At 44.1% G+C, this 15,810-nt stretch overlaps 1 protein-coding gene across 1 annotated transcript in view; it reads left to right on the forward strand.

The window, feature by feature from the left end:
• The first annotated feature begins 516 nt into the window (after positions 1–516).
• LOC147619652 (protein MICRORCHIDIA 7-like) overlaps positions 517–15,810 on the forward strand; it is a 60,440-nt gene continuing 45,146 nt past the window's right edge. The window contains exons 1-11 of the mRNA XM_086773336.1: positions 517–925; positions 5,686–5,760; positions 5,869–5,903; positions 5,992–6,070; positions 7,516–7,608; positions 7,702–7,786; positions 8,078–8,153; positions 8,238–8,366; positions 8,572–8,670; positions 8,816–8,917; positions 9,035–9,196. Of these exons, the coding sequence (XP_086629462.1) occupies positions 517–925; positions 5,686–5,760; positions 5,869–5,903; positions 5,992–6,070; positions 7,516–7,608; positions 7,702–7,786; positions 8,078–8,153; positions 8,238–8,366; positions 8,572–8,670; positions 8,816–8,917; positions 9,035–9,196 (1,344 nt within the window). The remainder of the gene's footprint in view (positions 926–5,685; positions 5,761–5,868; positions 5,904–5,991; positions 6,071–7,515; positions 7,609–7,701; positions 7,787–8,077; positions 8,154–8,237; positions 8,367–8,571; positions 8,671–8,815; positions 8,918–9,034; positions 9,197–15,810) is intronic.

Here is a 15,810-nt window from a genome sequence, read left to right on the forward strand (position 1 = left end):
TTCCTTAAATGGCAAGGATTGGAGGGTAAAACAGAATCTTCGAGGAAATCTTAGGGGGGGTGAAAATAAGAAAAATTCGGGCGCTAAAGACGAGAGGCGATGATTGGGGTAAGCGCATTTATTGAGAGGATATGTCTGTGCGTGGAGTACATGTACATGTGTACATGCTAATCAATCTAAAGGAATAATAAGAAGAAGGCATGGAAGTGAGTGCCACAGGGAAAAAAAAGCTGGCCATGCAATTGCATGCATGAAGGCTGCGTGCGTTTGAGAGAGAGAGATAGAGAGAGGAGAGAGGAGAGAGGAGAGAGAGAGAGAGGGCGTTGCATCGTATAACGACTTTCTTGGTCTCGTTACAGGATGACGCCAATCGGGGAGCTCCCTCCTACCCATGCTATATTTAGTATACACGAACGCACTGCTTTTGGCGGCAACGGAGAGAGCACAGGAGCCCCCCCCCTCCCCTCACGCCTTCCCTCAGTCTCGCTCCCACGCCCCCGCTCTCACAGCACAATGATGGAGCAGCCGCCTGTGCACATATTGCTCGCCGACTCTCCCCCCCCTTCCCCCCCTCCTTCCAAGAAACCCAAGCTCGAGCCCAAGCCCGAGTTCGATGCCTTCCAGCCGCCGCTTGACAGTCGCCTCCTGGTGGTCGCTGCCCAGCATCATAACGGCCCCCCTCTTGACGTAGCAGCAGCTCCCATCGCCGACGAAGAGGAACTACCCGAGGATTTCTTGGAGCCTCTCCCCGTCGAGGACAACATCCTCTCTTGCGGGCCGCCTCTCGCGCGGCTGCTGCTACCCCCGCCGCTATCACACCTCCGCGCCGTCTCAGCTCAACGCAGCCAACATGGGTGCAGGCAGTTCTGGAAAGCCGGTGACTACGAAGGGGATCCCCTCTCATCGGCAACAACTTCCGTCGGAGGTGGGCGCTTGAAATTCCCATTGGTTTCTTCACCACTTGTGTATTTATTTATCCCCATAGCATTATATTCTGTGTAAATATAAAAGTAGGTTTCTTTGCCGTGAACATTCTTCTATGTGCATTGGTGGCCTATTATGCGACGGCCCTGCGCGTGGCCCCGATATAAGATAAGACCCCCAACAATGCTGCAGAGTTGTTAAGTGGAACTGCCTTGACATGATTCAGTCTTCTCGCTTTCTTGCGGCTATGGCTTATTTGACGTGTGCCAGATGGTTTGATGCAGAGCCTGTGGTGTTAGTTGAATAGTGACGCTTTCAGCATAGCTGTACCCTAGGTAGAAAAATGGCTGAAAAGACTTCACCATGATTGTCCTCATAGAATGTAGACTCTCGTGCAATGCACGTGTTTGCTGAGAATTGCTTTACCCTAGCCAATACTATGGGTGGTCAATGGGACCATACATAATTTGATAGATGTTAGAACAGTAACTTCTTAAGAATTTGTCATGCAGTTCAATCATGAAAATGCAGCAGGTTATTAGCTATAATAAGCACTGGTATGCGATGCTCTAATTGCAGCAGGTAGTTCTTCCATGCATTAAGAATGGGGATCTTCAGAGCAGTGACTTGTCTATGTTGTGTAATTTTAACAGGAATATCAAAGCAAAATGCTTTTCTATGGTGTGTCACTGCCATGGACATCAATTCACTTTGAGAACCTGAACACATTAGTCAAGAAGCCACAAAGATTCAACCGGTCAAGAAGAATTGTAGAAAACTGAAATTCAGCTTTAAGCTTTCAGCTGCTGCATGAAATTTGAAGCGAAAGATCATTCTTCTGTGGGGGTAGACACTACACATACCGCAAGAAAAGGCGGATTTAAAGAGATGAAAGACCGGACCCTTCTGCTTAAACCAATCCGTGTCCATTAAACATGTTTCGTGTCCGCATCCATAAAGTAAAGTTCCTCTCGATCTTGTTTCCCCGGTCGGTCTAAACCATCTCACCTATTCGTTTCACAGGAAAGCCGTACAATATCATCAGCATTTGCGACCAATAGCTCTCACGTTACAAGCTAGACTAGTTGACATATAACAGTTTTCCACTTAGCCGACTATTAAACTAAGTGTCTCTACTAGCATAGTCTGGTTCTTGGAACTGGATAATGCATTGCTGGGTTGAAAGGCTTAAAAGTTGCTAAAAGTTGAATTCGGATAGCAGTTAACCAATGGGAATTGTGTTGCAGTGGTTTTTAAAGGGAGGGGGAATTGGATGGAACCACGTTTCTCAGTCAGCTTAAGGCTGCAAGGTTCAAATATCAGAAAAAGGGAATGGTCTTCACTTCTATGTCATGGTTAGGTGTACTTGAAGGTCGCAAAGGGAGTTTCCTGTAGGAGAGCCTTGGACAGCAGTAGACAAGAGAGTAGAGAGTCAAATTAGTTAACAGCAGCTTATTCCTAGTGGCTCATGGAGTTGTTGCTGTTGGGGGTGCATTTCTTATGAGGTGGAGGGGGGCTGTCATGTGGCCCGATATGCACCTGGTTATCCCCTTATGGTGGAGTCATGTAGGGGTGGCGCTATAAAGGCCAGAGCGGAACCTTAGTTCATCAGCCATCTCCCCCCAGGGGGCAGTTTGTCGGGAGATGTGAGCCTGCCAGACTGCAAACACTGCAATGCCAGTACGTCTCCTGGGAGCGCACTGGCTGTGCCGAAGCTGCATGGACTGCCAATAAATTTCACTCCATTATGGCATCAGAGCCTGGTGGTGGTCGTGAGCTGGCTCTTGCTCGAATGCAGGGGAGTGTTGGGGGCACAATTCTCTTGAGGTGAAGGGAAGTCGACATGTTTTCTGATAGGTGCCTGGTCACGGTGGAATTGTGTAGGGGTGGCACTATGTAGTCTGGAGAGGAACCTTAGTTCAGTCGTCCTCCCCTGATCTGGTTTTAGAGGGGGGAAGCTTGTCTGGAGATGGAGCCCCACCTGGAAACCCTGCAGCACCCGTGCTTCTGGTGGTGTCTCCTGGAAGCTGGCAGGCCGAGCTGGAGCTGCATAGACTGGCTAGATATTTTTCTTCAGTTTGATTTCATTGTTTCAAGAATCACAGATATACCAGCTCTTTGTCTATGTAAAAATGGTTACATCTCTCTGAGTGGCTGCAGAGTTTCTTCAATTTCTTCAGAGGTTGATCCAAGGAGATGTATCTTTTATTTTGAGTATGAGATATAGCATGATTTATGTGCAGTGTTTACCTCGCGTTAATGTTAGCAGAAAAGAAGACAGGATCAGACATTTAGAAGTACAGGCAGCAGACGTATGGATCATTTTTTCCAGGTATGTTTTTTTTGTGTAGGCATCCGAATTAGTTTGATCAATCGAGTTGAGATTCTTTTGCATTTAGTCTTGAGAGGTGTTTCAAGATTGGAAGTTGGGTATACAGTTGGGCCCTCTATTCACATCCGAGAAAGGATGGCAACCAACTTGCTCAATGCTCTATCAATACCTCCATTTGATTTGCTAGAGCTTTGCAGGTGTTTTTTAAATAGCATTGAGGTGTCCATATGGCAACAGATCATGCAAGCGATACTGACTTTACAAGAATCTTCGGTCTAGACTTTGTGGTATGTTAGCACGCATTGTCAGTAGAGTTGGAGGATAAAAAGGGCAGTCTTAAGGATTGTCTCTGGTAATTCTGATGCCATACAAGCAGCATGGGTGGTGTCATTTGTGCTGGACTGCAGGCTTATAGCCTTTTAGAGTTTGCTCATTGTGAGGGAATTCAGTGGGTTATAGCAGACTATGGGTACAAGGGTCATGTCACCGACTCATGTGGCAGGAAGGACATCCAAGCAGGAGTTTTCCTTATGCAACAGCATTGCTAGTCTCCTATGGACCCCGCAAAGTTCATGAGAAAAGGGTGCCTTTGGAGAACGAGCTTACTGTGGGGAATCAAGCAGCAGGTTTTTTTTGCGCAAAAGGCTTGTTCAAGGGTTCATGTCATGATTTTTTTGCCTCAAAGCTGACCAGGTTCTCATGATGCTATGTAGTTTAGTCAGGCACGATGCTTGAAAAACCTTTGTGCAAGTTCACAACTGGTAAAGTTGAGCAAGAGGGACCCCCATAACATGGATGAACTAGCAGATAAGAAATCTACCCGACGATCACGTGGGTAAAAGTTTGTGGTTGCACATAGCTCATTTTTGTCTTAGTCAATAGATTTGTGGGGATAGGAGTCTGCTTCTTATACAAGATTGTGGATGCCCAGAGATTGCTCATGGGCACTGCCCAAAAGAACCTTACATATATCCAAACCATCTTGCCATGTCCTTGGACATTGAAGGGGCTGTGGCATGGGTACTTAGCTTATCTTCAAGAAAACAACTTCTTCACGCGTAAAACCATGAGAAAATCTGAAACAAAATCGGAATAGCCTTGGGCTGACAGTTATATTGGATAAAACCCCTTGGAGGAGTCTTGAGTACAAGTTCTTAGAGCTAGAGAGCTCTCTTGTCTTTTTATATGTCTCAACAATGAGAGGAAAGCTGACCTTATAGTCCTTGTCCACAAGCACTCGAGAAAAGCTCTTTAAAACTCACTTATAGCTCAAAAAGCATCTTTTTAATAATAAAAGCTCTTCTCGTTTTAGCATTTAGAAAGCTTTTAATCTTTTGCTTTTCAAAAGCTAGTGGCGTCATTCCAAGCCTAGAAGGTGGCCTTGTGTTTCTCTCTCTGGCTCTTGAGACAAGGTTCTTCATGTGGAGTGTCGTCCTCTTCTCTTGTGCCTGGCTTTGGGGAGCATCTTGCCCTCATGGTTTTCACCCCTAAAGTGACCTTGCGTTTGTCCTCTCTGGTAGATACTCATGGTCATGGGATCTCAATCACCAATGATAGACTTGGGCATTCCATGATGTTTGAACACCGGTGCTAGAAAAAATTCTTGCCATGTGGTCTGCCTTGATGATCTTCTTTACTGGAATGAAATAAGCTTGCTTATTGATAAATGTTTTAATATGCATTGATGGTATCAACAAGTGTGTCAAAGGCCCTACTGCCCCGAGCACTGCGAGTTTCACAAGGGGTGCAAGACTTCCAATGGGATTGAAGCACATGACAACAGGCTCGAGCAAACACCCCATACCTGGCTTTGATACCATGGAGGCCGTGGAGGGGTTGGGAGCCCCTCCCACCTAGTCACCCACAAGGGCGTGCTATACCCGAAAATGTGCACGTGGATACCAATCCTTCCAGATTTTCTCTCTCCATGTGAGATCCAAACTAGCACATATAGGATTAATACTAGTGCATCTACCACGTGGCTGAGGCGGCGGCGCCGTTTTACCCAACCGGGAGGAGGGAAGGAGAGGGAAGGAAAGGAGAGAGAAAAAGGTTGTGGGATTTTATCACCTTGGAGTCATAGCAGGAATGTTTCTCAATCAACAATCAAGCTTGGCTCCACTAAGGATCAGCATACATGTAGAATATTGTATGTAGTACGGCTTCATCTGTTTATGCAGCACTTATGGTAGCTCTCCCCTTTTTATCTTCCCCCTAGCAACCAGTGATCTGGAAGCTCTCCCTTTCTTCCTCTTGCCCCTAGCAACCAGTGATCTGGAAGTAGTGCAACATAGTTGTCTTTCTATTCAACCAAATCTTTTAGCTTCTTTTTTCTACTAATTTGTAAGTTTATCTTAACAGTTGCCTTCATGTTTCATGCAGGCTATGTTTTATTGAAAATTTAGTTGTGTTTTTTTTGTAATTTACAGGTGGCATTGACCATGTACGTGTCCATCCTAAGTTTCTTCACTCAAATGCCACTAGTCACAAGTGGGCACTTGGTGGTACGTGTCTTCTTAACTAAAAGTTACTATAGTGGTATACGAATCTTGTTGAAAGAAAGTGTTTTGTGTTTCTTTGGTAACTGGTTAATGTGTATCTTTGTTTTCCAGCTATTGCTGAGCTTTTAGACAATGCTTTGGATGAGGCGAGTACATTCGTTTATTTTCCAAAATGTATTGGGGTATTTGCATAATCCATCCTTGAGTAAGTCAGGATACATGGATGTGAACCAGGTCAGTAATGGTGCCACTTTTGTGAACGTGGATATGGTTCGGAATCCACAAGATGGTGGACCTATGCTGCTTATTGAAGGTGAGTGCTTCACTGCTTTCTTCATCTTCTTAAACTTTCCTATGCTTATTTGCTATAGCTTTTAGTTAATGGCAAGCTCTAAGAAACGAGCAAAAAGGAAACCATGCAAAGTTCCATCTGCTCAAAGATATTGATGGTTGGTGGCAAGAAGGCTAGCTTGGTACATGGGCATGTAACCATGGCAGGTGTCACAATGCCACATGGATCTCCAATGTTGCACGCAGGAGCATTTCCAAGCTTTAGTATGGCAGCTTAGAGGCTATTGCTGGGTTGACACTCACTTCTTTGATGTTGAAATTGCACTGCTGCACTTTGCTAGGAGGCTGAGGAAGGGCGGAGGCTAAGCAATCTAGGAGTGAAGGTCTGGCAGAGATTTACGGTGAGATTGGAAGAATATGGTTGTGTTTGCCATGGAAATACAACTGTGAAAACCTGCTGCAGGGCTGAAAACTGCCAAGCCTGGGCTGCATATCACTACTGCTGGTAACCTAGCATCAGTGAGCTATTTTTGAAGGGCGGCCGCTTTCTCTCCCGTTGTAATTGCCCTTGTTCTCATGAGGCTTGCTCTCCTGTATGTAATTGCCCTTGTTCCCGTGGTGCTGCTCTTTGTTTTATTTTTCTGCTCCTTTATTGTTATTGTGAACAGAGCAACCGGATCCCCTGCTGTTATCTTGGCTATGTCTCTCTGTCCTCTGTATGGAGAGTTTCATCCTAGGTGAACAGCATAGTTATCTAATGAGGCACAATATGTAGATGTCAGAAACTGTTTGAGTCACGAAGTTTAAGGGTGGACAATTTTTCGTGAAATGGATCTGATGCTATTGTATGTGTAAATGACCACACACAGAGACATGGCAGTGGAAGCATGTTTCTGAAATATTTATTGTTGTCCTGAAGTAGCAAGTGTTTGATGCCCATATTAAAAGCTCCAGAACTGAATCAAGCTTTGAGTGGGCCATGGGACTAGACTGATGTATGAAACAGTTTAGATACTGCATGGATTTGGTTGGCTGTGCTTCATAAATTATTTTTTGCACATTGGAGATTTGGCATTTCCTAGAGTGCTCTTTAAATGATTGGTTGTGATTCATTCAGTGTTAAAGAGTTCTTTAATTTAATGCAAAAGAATAAAAAGGTCAGATTATCTAGAGGGGAACTGAGGGTTTTACTTTTGATTTGTCTAGAACATGGTAACATGAAACCTCTGAAACGCATGAAACGTTTCAAGGTTTCATTGAAACGCCCACTGAAACCTTCAAAGTGAAACGTTTTGGGTTGAAACTCCGCGTTTCAGGGTGAAACGTTTCAGACTTGAAAAGTTTCGTTGGTGACGCTGGTCTAGAAAGCATAATTTTATGCTGTCTATATTTTCCCCATTGTTTTCTGTCTAGATCATGTAACAACAATTGCTTATGGTAATTTTTGTGAGTGTTATTTTTGTGTAGATGATGGAGGTGGAATGAACCCTGATTGTTTGCGGCAATGCATGTCACTCGGGTACTCTGCTAAGAGCAAAAGTGCAAACACAATTGGCCAGTGTAAGTTTTAGTTGTTGTATTTCTGCAACAGCTCTAGTTGTGCCAGTTTATCTCATTTTTTATCACGAATGATTTGTGTGTTTCCTTAAACAGATGGGAATGGTTTCAAGACAAGCACCATGCGCCTCGGATCTGATGTTGTTGTTTTCTCACGTTTCCCTGCAGGGAAAGGGTGTAGGTAAGAACATTTGCAAAGAATGTATTTTAGATTGTTTGCTTTGTTTTCCTTTTTTTTTTTTTTTCCCGACTGGCCTTAGGCCCAAGATCCTCCTATAGTTACCGTTTTTTCGCCGCCCATAGGCGCTTTTTTCTGCACGTAGGTGATGCTACTGAGAGGGAGCACCTAGTGGGGGTTTGAACTCAGGACCTCCCGGTCCCAAGACAAACACTTCACCACTTGAGCTACCACCTCATTGGCTTGTTTGCTCTGTTTCCTATAGATTGCAACACTGCTCTTTATATTTCGCAGTCCTACTCAAAGCATAGGCATGCTTTCGTATTCTTTTCTCCGCGATACCAGGCAGGAAGACATAATTGTGCCCATGGTAAGATTCTTGGATTGGACTTGCAAAACTAAATTTCAGTCTGACGGTATTCAAAACCTACATTCAAGACTGGCTCTTTTTCAGATTGACTATGAAATTGAGCCCTTTGGTTTGCGGAAGCTTGTAAGAAGTACTGTGGATGATTGGAACTGCAATCTGGACACAATCACGAAGTGGTCACCATACAGCACAGAAGCAGATTTGCTAGATCAGGTTTGTTAGACTTAACAGAATTTGAAGTGTTCATGATAAAATACTTCTTCCATTAAGATCTAAACTTTTAGCACCACCTTTCCTTGCCATATACTTTTCTATTAGTATGGTTGGTATCTTGTATACATTGTTGTCTGTAGCTTCGTTTTTCCAGTTGATAATGCCTCTCATAGTTTCATTTTGGGGGATTCCTTGATTCTTGCAGTTCCGTGGAATGAAGCATCAAGGCACAAAGATTATTCTGTATAACCTTTGGGAGGATGACCAGGGACAACTTGAGCTAGATTTTGAATCAGATCCTTATGTAGGTGTGATTTATTTATGGATTTTTCACTTGTCTTCTTCAGGGTAAATAGGATTCTTCATTGAGATGCGAGGGTCAAATGGTAGTGAATGATAGCAGTTAGTTACCTGTTTCGTGCAACAATCTTACTAGTCTTTAATATCAGGACATACAAGTTCGAGGAGCAAATCGAGATGAGAAGAAAATCTCGATGGCAGCACGTTTCCCAAACTCAAGACATTACCTCACATACAGACACTCTTTACGGGTAGGTTGCTTTGCAGTGTGCAACTTTTAATGTTCTTCAGCATTCTCTTGTTTTTGTGTGCCGCAGTGCTGCAGAACAACTTTTTCTTTTGTTACATGACTGTTTGTGGCTCAACAGAGTTACGCATCTATCCTATACCTACGGCTGCCACACGGATTTCGAATCATTTTACGAGGAAAAGAGGTGGAACATCACACCTTGGTGAATGATTTGATGTTTACTCAAGAACAAACCTACAGACCTCACGGTGGAGGTGATAATGTGCAAAGGGAAACAAATGTAAGTTACTCATCTCAAATTGTGGAATTTCATGTTTCAAGTTTCTAAGTTACTCATCCCAAAGTGTAGAATTTTATGTTTCAAGTTTCACATAGATGGTAGGGTTGTGTGGGCAGGATAGGGGGGCTCCTAAATATGGGGAGGCTGCCATGTCTGTGTTTCATGGTGTAGTCAGAGAAGGGGATGAGCATGTCTTTAACTTCTCAGCCCACACTTGAGGGTTTTGCTATACCACCCATTGTATGCTACGAGCATTGGCTACCTCCATCTAGACATGATAAGAGAATGCCTGCAAATCTTTACGAGAATAATTTAGATTGATCATGTGGTACTCGTCAAAGTAAAAGCTCGGACATTGTGAAAGCCATTTTGACAATGCTTGGCCATTGTGGAGAACACATTGTTCCATGAACTCTTGCTTTTGCAAGTATGACATTGCCAATTGTAGTTTTTATGGAAAAGTACATGTGTGGGATCACCAGGGAGAAAAGATACCAGACTTTCAAGACAACCTGATTTTGTACGAAAAAACACTTCAAATTGGCAAATCTTTTGGAAAAATATGCTGTCAAAAATGCTCTCCAAAAATCAAGAAATCTGGGAGGTTCAAAAACATGCCTTCGTAAGGGCTGTGACACGGGTACTTAGCTTATCTTCAAGAAAAAAACAACTTCACATGTAAAACCTTACGAAAATATGAAAACAAACAAAAGTGAGAGAGTAGAGAGAGAAGACCCCACACTAGGGGTTGGAATAGCCTTGGGTCGACCCCTCTCCCCCCTCCGAGTTATATTAGATAAAAACCCCTTGGAGGAGTCTTGAGTACAAGTTCTTAGAGCTAGAGATCTCTCTTATCTTTTTACACATGAGTGGCATCAATCCCCGGCATGAACAACTGCCATGGACACCAATCCAATGTACATACATGATAAGAAAGCACGGGTGGACCAATTGGGTGGCCAAATGGTGACACAGATATACTTCAATTTGCGCATTAATCTGCTGTGTAAAATGTCTGTAAACACCAATGACTTGTTTGGCCTGTTGTCCAGTGACGACAAGTTGGATGAAACCAACTATCCTGTGTAGGCATATATATGATGGAACATGTACTAGTGGCAAAGAATTTGTGGGCATATGTATCTGTTGAATTAAGGCCTGATGGTTCCGTTCGTGCTGACACAAGGCCTACTAGTTCCGCATCTGCAGCTAGCATGTTAGGCGGATCCACTATTGGAACGAGTGATCCTGTTAACAGCTGAGGACAACTATTAAATATGTTGGGGGGATGTCACCGATAATCAAAATACAAGTTGCTAAAATGCAAAAACGCAATGCGCAAAACAAAAAAGTTTTTTAAAAAAGTGACGTGACGATGGTGACATGGCGGTGGTGGCGTGGCAATGACGCAAGATAGCAGTCCAAGGTCACCTTACAAGCTTGGAATGATGCGACTAGCTTTTGGAAAGCAAAAGATTAAAAGTTTTTTAAATACTAAAAAGAGGAGCTTTTATTATTAAAAAGATGTTTTTTGGACTATAAGTGAGTTTTAAAGCGCTTTTCTCAAGTGCTTTTGGGTAAGAACTATAAATTCAGCTATTCTCTCATTGTTGAGGCATGATACTCTAGACTTGGCTTTCCGTTGGGACTTGTGCCTCCGTGTACATGCTCGAAAATGCTTGGTGGATGGGTGTTCCATTGGGTCTGGTACCTCGTGTACTTGCCTGGAGCACGTCTATTTTGGTATAGTCTCATGAACAGGGATTGTCCATACCAATGCTGCATTACATAGCATCTTTATGTGCTTGCTTGCAATTGAAATTGCATGCTGTTTTTATGCTTGCTTGACCAATGTGTAGTTTCGGGTAAGGGGACGCCTGCTCGCGAACCATGGGTGTGAAACTGTCTGCTGACATGGTTATGTGGCATGTGACAGGTCCTGATCCTCCCCTTTTACTTGTAAATGGGCATCTCCCCATGTCCCTTCACCTGATTGGACCCCAATTCACTTACTTATTAAGAGAAAATTCGTGTTTTCTCTTCATGTAGATTTTTGGAGGCTGAAAACTTTGTTTTTCCACCATTTCTCTCCATTTCCAAGCTCTCCATAGCCATACCCAACTTGCTAGGGTGTTTTCCAAGCTTCCAAGAGCGTTTCCAAGTGCTAATCACTCTCCTACTCACTCTCAATGATTGAAATTCAGCAAACCAACTCTCATTTTTGCTGAAAACCCTAATTTCAGCCTTCCTTTCTCAAGTTGAACCATAGGGGAAGCTTTCCCAAGGTTCCCTTCATCCTCCTGAAGACTTTTGTCGGCGAAGAAAGGTGACAAATCAAAGATCTCAACACTCCAAGGACTTCCATCGCGAAGACTTCCGCTGTCATCGACTCTACTTGCTATTGGTAAGCTTTTATGCTTAAATATGGGAGTAAGTGGCAGGAGGGAGGAACCGGATTACAAGATCACATACCCTGTGTTGTGTTCTCTTGTCCTACGTGTTGTCTTGCAGATTGTTGCTACCATGTGTTGGTGGAACAATAGAGAGCAGATGGTAGGAAACATGGGTACTTGAGAGGGTAGTGTGGGTTGCAAGTCTACATCGACAACCACTTGTTTGCAATACTGTATTCATATGCATTGGTATGGAAATCTGGTCAGAAATGCCCATGACACTATGTACTTGATTCTCCCAAGATCAATATACTTTATTTGAGGGAGGGGTCGGCCGTTCCGGCTCATTGTGTGTCTCTTGTCAATTTAGCAATTTACTTCTTGTATTTTTGAGCAAGTGTCCATCAAATCTTAGTGTATTTAAGTGTGTTGATTAGCATTGTGTTCAACCAAGTTACAATCTGACACAGGCAGTAGCTGAATGTGACTCAGAGTACCTGAACGAGCAATCTACAGGTCAAAAGATGCAGCGACTCGGAATCGACATGTTAGGGTGGAATCAACTGACGTGGAATCAGCATGTAAGAATCTGTTGACACGAAATGGGTTGATGCGGATTCTATAGGTCAGAATCTGCAAGTGGAAGCAACTGACGTAGAATCTAATGTGTAGATCAAAATCTGCAAGCAGAAGCGGTTGACACTGAATCTACAACCCATGTGACCGCTCCCTACAGGGGGCCTACAGATCGGAAGACAATATACACATATTTAGAACACTTAATTTAACCATTATTAAACAATGGAAACAACATCAGCAACACTAATACTGGAAATACTGAAAATACAAATGACACCAACATTGGGGCCAGAAAGGCCCTCCCTCCCCAATACTTTTTGTATTTCGTACAGCCAGGTACAGCTGGGCAATAGGTACACCAAGTACTACAGGCAGGCACAGCCAGGTACAGTTGGGCAGCAGGTTCGCCAAGTACTACAGGCGGGTTCAGCCAGGCGTGAAGGAGGCGGGTACAGCTAGGCATGAAGAAGGCAAGAAGAGCCACCAATCCCACACGTGGGTATTTCGCAAAAGAGTCCCATGCAAGGCGTTTTTTAAAAAGATTATAAAACCTTCAATCAATTTATTACTTTGCTCCCCCCCGCCTCCCCCCTCATAAGCAAATGTCCAGTCCCTATTTAAAATGGGTGTGAACACAATACCTTATAAATATTAAGGTTTACTCTAGTTTATGGATTTTACCTTTTAAAAAGGCCAAAATGAAAATACTTACCACCTGTTCACACGCCACACCACCAAGTCAACAAACAGCACTCTACGGCACACTGGGGGCGTCCTCGTCAAGTGTACTGGCACGGCATAATAGGCACACACGCAAATAAGTCATGCAAAAATAAATTTATGCATGCAGGCATAAATGCATGTGCACAAATAATGGACGAAATCTCCCTTTCATGAAACTTGTACAAGAGGTTCCTGTCGGGCACAAAACTGGCGCAACAGATATAAATAAATATGTCTTGGTCTTCCTATGGAGTGACAATCTAATAGGTAAGACACCATCCTGGCCATACACGGGTGGCACCAACAGGTTCCCGTCCATACAGCACGAAACAAATCACACACGGGTGGCACGAAACTGGTTCTCGTCCATGTGACGCAGCATTGGTCACACACGGGTGGCACTGATCTGGTTCCCGTCCATGTGACACCATAAAACTGGCCCTTTCACATGGGACATTGGCTTGGCCCCATGTGAACATTATACAAATCTGGCCGCTCTATGGAGTGACAGTTCCATAGAGGTGGCTCCAGAAATGGAGATGGACCAAATGGTGACAACCCAAATGCTGAACGTTGAAGGCCATAGGCGGAATGTCGAACGTAGAATGCCGAAGTGGAAGCCGAATACTGAATGCAGAAAGCTTTAACGTTGAAAGCTGACCGTTGAATGCGGAAAGCTGACTGCTGAATGCGGAAAGCTGAAGGTTGAGCGCCGACTATTGAATGCAGAAAGCTGAAGGCTGAGCGCTGATTGTTGAATGCGGAAAGCTGAAGCGGAATGCTAAATGTTTAAATGCTGAAGCTGAAAGTTGAATGTGGAAGCCAAACGTTGAATGGTACAACTGAATGGCTAACTGGACAAAACTGATGGACTCAATAGTCCGATGTTGAAAGCTAAAAGCCAAACGTTGAGTGGCTGATTGGGCGAAATTGATGGACGCAACTGTATGGTTGTCAGGCAAAACCAACGGATGTAGAAGTCCAATGTCGAAAGTTGAGAGCCGGAACTAAAATAGCAGCAGCACAACAAAACCAACAGGAATTGGCGGATGCGGAAGTCTAATGTTGAAAGCTTCTTACTTGAGCTGAGTGTAGTGTGAGGGCATGCTCAGAATGTATGGCAGCATAAATGTATGACACCAATGTACAGAGAAGAAAGAAGCCCTAAAACTGTGTAAAGTGCGAGATGCGAGAGTGTACCCAGGATGTATGGCGGCGACAACTAATAACACCAGCAATGTGCAGGAGGAGGTAGAAACCCTAGATCTATGAGTAGTGCGAGAGCTTACCCAAGATGTACAACGGCGTAAAGTAATGATATGATTGTACCATGTGCTTTGCCGCTTCAGAGCATAATGGCGTGGAGCTATTGGCTCTGAAACCAAGCTCTGAAACTAGGCTCTGATACCAATGTTGGATGAGGGAGTAGATGCTCTGCACACACACACAGAGACATACAAGCACACAGTCACACGTAGTCGTATCGAGCTTAGAGAGCGAGAGAGGAGATGTGATAGTTGGAAGTACTCGATACAATGATAACAAGCTCCTTGTAGTCCTAGGGCTGACGTGCCCAAAACACTAGAGTGTGTTCATATAGGGAAAAAATCCTTGCCACCACAGGGCAAAAAGTGCCCGTGTATAAGATTGTTCACACCAGAACTTCCTGGAGGCCAAAGGCTAACAAACTTGAGGCTGTTGCCTGGATTACCGACGGGGACAACCTCTAGTGCATTTGCTTGCAGATGAAACATTGGCTTGAGAGGCTAGAGTACTCAACCTTGCAAAATAGGGTCCCCTCGTAGACTAGGGAGCATAATGGAGTGAGGCATTGACTCTGGGGAGGCAATGCAAATATGAAGGGATGGAATCCCGGCTCTCCGTGCAAGAACTAAAGTGACGGTGGAGGGGGGGATTCCATCACTCTTCTTCTGATAGCACCACCTATCAACGAGAGGAGCGGAGGGTATTCCTTCCTAAGACCTAGAAAGCATACTGTCACAGGACAGCGTGAGACGCAAGAAAGTCTTGTGGTGGTGGGAAATGATGGCTTTGATCCTTGTGTGGTGACACGAGCGTGGGCGGGGGCCATAGGGTCGAGGGCATCGAGCTATGCAAAACCAAGTTAGGGATCTTCCATGGAGTTCAAGGATGGGTAAACGTTTAACTTTATGAATGAAAAAATAGGGAAGCATTAGCTGTGAAAATCAATCGAGAGTGTACCCTCTAGCTGACACCTACAGGACTCAGTGTCATGTGCATGCATGTGGGCGAGGCTAATCCTAGGCTAATCCTTGATTTGCCGCAGATAAAACATAGGCTTTGGAGCAATAGTAGTCGTCACAAGCATCGGAAGGCATGGTGTGGACTTGGATTTGGATATTGGATCTGGTACTAGCCCGGTGAGAGATTCTTGTGGGTCATCCCCGTGGTGTTCTCGGCACCTCGACATCAACATCGACTTGGGTTTCTACATCGGCATATTTGTTTGCTTTTGTATTCATTGTTGTATTGATCGTGGCCAGTGTGCCCGTGGATTGTTCCTGAATAAATTCCTGAAAGGGAGCGGGGCCTGTTCAATGTGGTGTACTGTGCAAGGTTCCCTAACCCATTCTCTCTTCTCCTCTCTCTATGTTTTTGTCTCTTGGATATGTGGTTGAGTTTGTTACGGCACGCCTCATTGGGCTTGCACATTTTCAGGGACATTCAAATTACACTACAAATCAATAGGACATCGAAGATGACTAGCAATGTTTTGAACCTCAACGGACATGCAATAATCACTTTTGAAACGAGGGAAGTGAACACTATAGTGCTTAGGCTTTTCAAGAAAATAAAGGGCACTACGATCTGTATATCCAAAGAGCTCACTCCAATGGAGTTCAGTAATAAAGAAGCGAAACTTGCCATGCAAAAAAT

The sequence above is a fragment of the Cibotium barometz genome, chromosome 33, assembly GCF_041138505.1.
Source record: "Cibotium barometz isolate CiBa-2024 chromosome 33, ASM4113850v1, whole genome shotgun sequence".
NCBI classification, from domain to species: domain Eukaryota; kingdom Viridiplantae; phylum Streptophyta; class Polypodiopsida; order Cyatheales; family Cibotiaceae; genus Cibotium; species Cibotium barometz.